This window comes from Nycticebus coucang, chromosome 6, assembly GCF_027406575.1.
Source record: "Nycticebus coucang isolate mNycCou1 chromosome 6, mNycCou1.pri, whole genome shotgun sequence".
NCBI lineage: Eukaryota > Metazoa > Chordata > Mammalia > Primates > Lorisidae > Nycticebus > Nycticebus coucang.
Genome location: NC_069785.1, coordinates 89794634 through 89803198, shown reverse-complemented (window position 1 = coordinate 89803198; position 8565 = coordinate 89794634). Strand labels below are relative to the sequence as shown.

General features: G+C 35.7%; 1 protein-coding gene across 1 annotated transcript; it reads left to right on the top strand.

Annotated features, from left to right (window-relative positions):
• Positions 1-6133: 6133 nt before the first annotated feature.
• LOC128588792 (heterogeneous nuclear ribonucleoprotein F-like) lies at positions 6134-6526 on the top strand. The gene has a single exon (XM_053595593.1). The coding sequence runs from the start codon at positions 6134-6136 to the stop codon at positions 6524-6526; it is 393 nt and encodes a 130-aa protein (XP_053451568.1).
• The last annotated feature ends 2039 nt before the right edge of the window (positions 6527-8565 follow it).

The window sequence follows — 8565 nt, the reverse complement described above, 5'->3', positions numbered from 1 at the left end:
CGTTTTCTTTATCATAAAATGACGTTTGCTTTCAGTCGATAGAGAGATCCAGCAAGGAGACAAAAGAATCATTTTTTTCTACAATTTAAATTCATGTTTTTTTTATACTCATGTTTTACAAATCAAAGTGAAAACTGGAGTCCCTGGGCGAATTAATTGTGCTCATTTTGCTTGGTGTTGGGTGTTGGGGGTTTCACTGAACCTGCGTTTCTTGGCGGTGAGGCGCCAAGGAGGGAAAATTTGGAAGGTACATTTGCTGCGAGTGATGAGGAATTTAGTAATGTTTAGGGCACATCAATTTTTCTTTTTAATCATATAGATAGTGATATTTTAAACCCCAGAAGTAGAAAATGTAATTTTTGCAAAACACAATAGGCTTAGGACAAAAGAAATGTATGCGGAATATATTCCTAACTCAACCTACCCACTAGCATCAAAACGATGGTCCTTGCATGCCCAAATTTGAAATGTAGTTATTAAAATTTTGATATACACTTTAGTTATTCTCTTTAATTATAATCTCCTTGTGAAATAATATATTAAATATATGATTGAAAATCACATATTGGAAAATAAGGATAGGCTTGTCTTTGGAGAACAAAAAGAAAACTTAAAAATGACCTTTAAATAAAAAGTAATCTTGGGAGGTGCCTGTGGCTCAGTCAGTAAGGTGGAGGCCCCATATATGGAAGGTGGTGGGTTTAAGCCCAGCCCAGGCCGAACTGCAACAACAACAAAAAAATAGCTGGGCGTTGTGGCAGGAGCCTGTAGTCCCAGCTACTCCAGAGGCTGAAGCAAGAGAATCACCTAAGCCCAGGAGTTGGAGGTTGCTGTGAGCTGTGATGCCACAACACTCTACCGAAGGCCATTAAGTGAGACTCTGTCTCTACAAAAAAAGTAATCTTACTAATAAGAAAAATTGTGATTATTTCATGACTTAATAATAAAATTTCTCTTATTCACAACTATAAAAGTATAAGGAAAGAAACAAAAATAGCAAATCAAATGTTTAGTACAAGAAACACAAGAAGCATTGTAATTTAAAACACAAGAAATGTTGGGAATGGAAGTTTTCTTTCTCTGTGTAAAATGTGTCATGTGTAGTTTGAACTCATCCCCTCCCATGTAGCAGGGTATGGGGTGGGTGCCTTTGCTGGGCCTTGATGAATCATCATAATCCTTTCAAATGTAGATCTACTTCCAACATTTTATCCTTTGCACTTCCAATATCCTAACATTTCTCCAAGAATTCCTTTAAGGTTCATGAGTTTGCCAGGGTCACCTCCTCCTGCACACCTTCCTTATTTTTTATCACAACCATTTTCCTCACTACCTTCACTAAATTCCTCTGGCTGCCAAGCCCAGGTCTCAATTGGCAGCAGGGTCATTCCCATATTCAGCTATTTCTTCTTCAGCTCCACTTGTTTTCTACATGAATTCGACTTCCAGCATTATCACTTCTTGTTTCTTTGCTGCAGTTTCATGTTTGCTAGCCAACCCCCTCCTTCAGTTCCCAATTTTTAAAGACTGGCTCCTGGATTGATCACTTTGGAAGACAGCAGCTAGGACAACCCTATGCTTTGGTCTCTGGGCATGAACTAGATAACCGGTGCAGTGACCAGTAGCCAGTAGACTGCAAAACGCTGGTGTGATTGGTCATTGATCAGGATGCGCATCTCTTACTCACAAAGTCATTTGTGGGCAGAAGAGCAGCAGTGAAATTTATATTTCATGCACTTGAATTAATGTACTATAGTAATTGAACTTTAAATTTTTTATTCACTTTAAGATTTATTTTTTAATTTGCCTACAATGATTACACATATCTATGCGGTACAGAGTGATGTTTTAAATTCACTTTGTGTTGAGTGCATTCAGTTCCTCCTCCTAGTTATTTGAAACTGTGTCAGATATGATTGTTATCTGTAGTTACCCCACAATGGTATAGAACAGTAGAATTTACTCTTCTTATCTAGCTATAGTTTTGTATCTTTAACAAATCTCTCCCTACCCTTCCCAGCCTCTAGTATCCTCTATTCTACTTTTCACTTCTTTTAGATCAATTTTTTTAGCTGTCATGTATGAATAAGAAATGGAGTGTTAAACTTTTTGTTCCTGGCTTGTTACACATAACATAATGTCCTCTAGTTCCAATTGTGTTGCTGTGAAAGATAGGATTTTTTTTCTTTGTAATGGATAAATAGCATTTTATATGTTATTATATACACACACACACAACTATATATACACACATCTAAATTGATTCCATATCTGGCTATTCACTATTGTGAATAGTGCTACAATAAGCACGGGGAGGCAGGTGGATCTTTGATATATTGGCTTCCTGTCCTTTGGGTTAATGCCCAGTGATGGATAGTATGGTATTTCTACTTGTAGTTTTTGAGTAACCCCATTCTGTTCTCCATAGTGGCAATACTAGTTTACATTCTCATCAACAATGTATAAAAGTTTCTTTCTCTCTACATCCTTACAGCATTTTGTTTTTGTCTTTTGATAATAACCATCCTATCCCAGCCGGGATGAGATGATACCTCTTGGTGTTTTTTATTTGCATTTTCCTAATTATTAGTGATGCTGAGCATTTCTTCACGTTTGTTGGTCATTCGTATATCTTGTTTTCCGAAATGTTTGTTCAGATCATTTGCCCACTTTAATTGGATTCTTTGCTTTTTGCTATTGAAATTTGCTGTTACTGTGTTTTTTATAAAGTTTAGATATTAATCTTCTGTCTGATAGTTTGCAAATGCATTATCCCCTTCCAAAGGTTGTCTTTTCATTCTGTTGATTGTTTCCTTTGTAGACTGAAACAGTCCCACTTGTTTGTTTTGGCTCTTGTTGTATGTGCTTTTGAGGTCTTTTTTTTTATTGCAGAATATTACAGGGACACAAATGTTTTGGTACATGGATTTTACAGTTTGAGTCAAAGTTAACATAAGTGCATTTTCCCCTTTAGATATGAATTCTTCCCTCCCTCCCGACTTCTCCGACCTCCTGGCTTTCCATTGAGTTTTTCTATGAAATGTGCACACAGGCATCACTCCATTAGTTCCAGTTTAATAGTGTGTACATGTGGCATTTGTTTTTTCCATTCTTGCAAAAATTCACTTAGAAGCATGGTCTCAAGACCAATGTCCTGAAGCTTTTCTCCTATTTTTTCTTTCAGTACTTTTAGTTTCAGGTCTTATATTTAGATCATTTATCTGTTCTGAGTTGATTTTTTTATATAGGGAGAGAGGTAGGGGTGTAGTTTCTTGCTTCCACACGTGGATATCCAGTTTTCCCAGCACCCCTGATTGAACAGACTGTGTTTTTCCAATGAGTGTTCTCAGAATTTTCATCCAAAATCAGTTGTCTGTATGTGTGTGGATCAATTTCTGTGTTCTCCATTATGTTTCATTGGTCCATGTGTCTGTTTTTATGTTGTGCCATTTTGATTACTACAGCTTTGTAGTATGTTTTGAAGTCTGGTAGTGTGATGCCTCCAGCTTGATCTTCTGGCTCAGGATTTATTTGTCTATTATTTGTCTTCTGGGGTTCCATGCAAATTTTGGAAGTGTTTCTTTTTCTGTTTTTGTGAAGGATGTCATATAATTTTGATAACATTGGATCTGTTGATTGCTCTGGGTAGTAAGGTAATTTTAACAATATTATTTCTCTTCATCCTTGAGCATGGGATGTTTTTCCATTTGTTTTTATCCTCTTCAGTTAATTTTATCAGTGTTTCATAGTTTTTCTCATAGAAGTGTTTTACCTCCTTGGTTAAATTTATTCCTGGGGGCTTTAGTTTATTTTTTATAGCTATTCCAAATCTATTTGCCTTCTTGATGTCTTTCAGCTAGCTTACTATAGAATTAGCTACTAGAAATGTTAATTTTTGTATGTTGATTTTGTATTTTGCAACTTTATTGAATTTGTTTATCAGATCTAAGAATTTTTTGGTGAGTTTATGTTTTTAATATATGAGATCATCCTGTCTGCAAACAGGAACAATATAGTTTCCTCCTATTCAACTTGAAAGCTCTCTGTTTCTCTTGCCAAATTGCTCTGCTTGAACTTCCAGTACTATGCTGAATAAGATCAGTGAGAATGGTCATTCTTGTCTTGATCCAGTTCTTAAATAAATGATGTCTGGCTTTATCCCATGTGGCCTTTGTTGTATTGAGGGATGTTTCTTCTATACCCAATTTATTGAGAGTTTTTACTGTGAAGGTATGTTGAATTTTATCAAATGCTCTTTCTGCATCAATTGAGATTATCATATAGTCTGTGTCTTTTATTCTATTGATGTGATGCATGACATTTAATGATTTGCATATGTTGAACCATTCTTGCATTCCTGGGATAAATCTCACTTTATAATAGCTTATTCTCTCTTTTTTTTTTCATTTCAAGTTTTTATTGAATATAAATTCATACACTAAAAGGCAAAGATTATCACATAGGGCAAAAAAGCAAGATTCAATTATATGTTATCTAGAAAAAATCCACTTTAAATACTATATGAAGTTCAAGATATGTTAAAAGGAAAGGAAAGAAAAAATATATAGTGTGAAAATTCTAATCAAAAGAAACTAGAGTAGTTATATTAATATCAGATTGGATAAACTTTAGAACAAGGAATATTTGCAAGGATAAAGAAAGACATTACATGGTGATAAAAGGTATAACAACTTATTATCTTTTTGATGTATTGTTGGAATTGTGTTTGTTGATGATTCATTTTATTAATTAATAGATGGTGATTTAGATGTATGCATATTGAACTGTGAAAGCAAGGACTGTCTGTATAAAATGCTCATTTGTTGTTCTTTTACCTGGTAAAACTACTGTTAAATTTTGTGCATTAATTTCACATTTTTATTGGTGTCTAAACTTTTTACACATTGATGTAATCATCTGCTTCTACAAATTTGAGTTCTTTAAATTTTTTAAAACACTAAGGTATAATAGGCAGGTCTTAATTTTTTTAATGACACAGATTCTGAAAGTCACACACAAATGTCAGTTATTTTACTTTATCTTCCCTAACATGAATCTTTTAGCACAGACTTTTTAATAGGAGAAGACATCATGAATAGTAAAGGAAGAAAATAGAACATTAAAAGAAAGAGGAAGCCAAGAAAAAGTGAGAAAGAGAAAAAGAAGAGATTCCCAGGGTTTTATAGCTATAGAAAACCCTGCTACTTGTGCAGAAAAAAGGTGCAGAGAAAGGGGCATTCCCATATGTAACCAGAACTTGTTAGCAAGCGGTGCTCCTGGTGAACAGATGTTTGGCATCCTCAAATTTGAGCCATGCAGTCTGTGGCGTGGAGTGCTTTGACTTCATCCAGTGTCTCCATTCAGAAAATAAAGAGGAAAGGGAAGAGCTGAACACTGAGGTCCCACATAACAAAATTCTTCTGCTTCAAAATTCTTTTTTAAACTCATTTTGCTTCACAGTCAAATCAGTCATCAAGCAGGGATAAGACTATGCCCTTTGAAAGAAGAAACAAGCAGATTTATCACCAACACCTTCACTGTGGAGCCATTTCCATCCCACTTCTCATTTCTGTATTGGCTGGGACACATCACTGTGTAAATTTTTTTTTTTTTCATTGTGGAAAAATCTTTATTTTAAGAAAAAAATGTAGTTAACAAAAAAATTTAACAAGTTTCACTTAGCAAAATACACCCAAAAGGAAATCACAGTACAAAGAAAGTTTTAAGCCAAGACCTCACCAATTCCTACAGTATTAGTATTGTGTCTCAATTCTTAAAACTAACTCTTAAAAAGCTTAAAATTAACCTAAAAGATTTTAAATGAAAATAAACTACAATGAACATGAGAAATATTTCTTTTTGAATCAGGGAGCTAGCACCTTTGAGTTTTCCAAAAAAGCACATCTGCCCAGTGTGTTCACTGTGATGTGGTGGCAAAAAGTCCATATTTAACATACTTAAACTTCTTAAACTCAGATAACATTGCTGTAAAGTATACTACCAAAATGTTAATTGGGAAAAGCTGAAAACAGTTTTAGTTTACTCAATATCACATGCTAGAAGAAAAGTTTGCATGAGAAAACACTGAAGAGGTAATTTTTTTAATCCAGATTTCACAAACTCATGGTGCAAAATGGGTCCCCACAGCGTCCACATGAGGGGGCTGCCATACAAAGTGACCGAGAATGACATTTACAATTTCTTCTCTCCACTCAACCCTGTGAGAGTGCATATTGAGATTGGCCCAGATGGAAGAGTGACCGGCGAAGCAGATGTAGAGTTTGCCACTCACGAAGAGGCTGTGGCGGCAATGTCGAAAGACAGGGCTAACATGCAGCACAGATACATAGAGCTCTTCTTGAATTCAACAACAGGGGCCAGCAATGGGGCATGCAGCAGTCAGGTGATGCAAGGCATGGGGATGTCAGCAGCCCAGGCCACTTATAATGGGCTGGAGAGCCAGTCAGTGAGTGGCTGCTACAGGGCTGGCTACAGTGGGCAGAAAATCATGGGTGGGTACGACTAGTTTTGTAGGAACATTTAAGTTTTTTCAATCAAATTTTCATAGGCAGCCAACAAGCAATGAAGAGCAGTTACAACTGTGTAAAATTTTTAAGAAGCCTAAATGGGCAGTATTCCAAAGTCTCAGTATAAAACTCTTTGCACTTGAACTTCAACATGGACGAGTAAGGAAGATTCAGTCTTAAAGTTCTGTAGTCGTTACTCCCATATTTTGTGGAATATTTAAATTTGCTAAGTATAATGTCTGAAACCTACCTGACTTGTTTTTCTATTTAAATAAACCATAATATATATTTGGTATTTGAGTATATGGAGACATTTTCTTAAACTATAAGATTGAATAATTTCACTAATTTATTTATCAATGTTAGTTAATTTTTAAGAACAATGCTCTGTATATAGTAATTCTTTAAACTCTATACATTGAGTTCCTTTGTTTGCATTATATCTTTGAATAACATTTCTGCTCCATTTTTAGCACTTGGTTATTTTATTTTATGTGTATGTGACTTATGACTATCCATTAAGAACATGTTGACTCCTGTGATTTGCAAGCCCGTACCTGCCCTGTTCCCTGTGCCTTCCTTTGTCTTTTGGAGTCTCCACATTACAGGGAAAGGACTTCTAAATGTTAATTGTGATCTGTGGTCTTTCCAGTGTCATCTCCATCATGTATTTGCCTTTTAAAATCCTTTCCTTACTTCTGCCACCTTCAATTTCATCTGAATCCTTTATATTTCTTTCTTATGGGATCATTTAATAATACAATTTTTTTTAAGTTATGAGCTTTTTTCTAAAATTTTTCTTGATGTATGTATGTTTGTGTATGTATTATATATACATATATGTGTATGTATATGGAACATACATATGTATACATAATATAATACACATATTATATAGTATATATTATGTATTATAATACAATATAATATATAATACACACGTGCATATATTACAAGAAAAATTTTACATATATGTCTACATAATACATATATGTATATGTATTATATATGTATAATACATATATATGTATATATTATATATACACACATATGTACACACAGAGACATACATACATCACATATACACACACAATATCTATATATATACACACACACATAGAAAGAGAGAGACGGAGAGAGAGAGAGATGATACGGTTTTAGGTAAACTATCTCATTTCTCTGTTTCTTTCATTGTAGGTTGATTTTCTTCTTATCATTGAGGAAAGGTCACATAATGCCCACAGAGGACATTTTTTTCTGACTACTCACGTTTGGGTGATCTTTTCTCTGTACCCAGTTTGATTGCTGTTTTCTTCCCTCTCCATTTTTCTCTCTGAGCATCATTAAAATCCTTGCCCCACAGAAATTAAACTGGGAGTGAAGAGCTGGGTGAATGGTGGGAAATGCACATTCCTTTGGCTTTTGAGGAATCTTAGAGTGAGAATGGAGAGGACAGGCAGGCAATGCAGAGAATCGCTGAGGAAGCTGAGAAAGCTGACCCCAGAGGAAGGGTGCTGTGTCTCACAGGACGTTAGAGGCAACTTCTCTACCAAAGTTGGAGGAGAGAACTTCTCTAGCTGCAGTCTGTGACCCTAATTTGAGATATTTCACAAACTTTCATTAGAAGTGGATCTTTCCCCTAAGTCTGCTTCAATAGGACCAAACATACCTTTCCTTTCTCTGGGCACATTTTCTACTATTTGCACAAACTCATAAAAATGACTCCCCAGAGACTGTTCTCCATCACACCCACCCTCTCCTCTGGTCACTCCTACTTCATGTCAGAGTGAAATCTTGCCACCCGTGTCGCTCTGCCAGTCCTATTTCTGCTGCTGCAACTCGGCAGGAGAGTAAGGGTGCTCACTGCAGCCACCAGCCGCATGGCACTTCCCGCTCCTCCTGGCCCCTGCGGTCCCCAGTCAACACAAGGCACTGTAAGTTTCCTACAAGGCCTTTTACTCATGGTTTAAGAAAGTTCACCACATTTCCAGGAAGGGAAATTTCATGACAACTGCCTGTGTTATTTTGGATATCATCT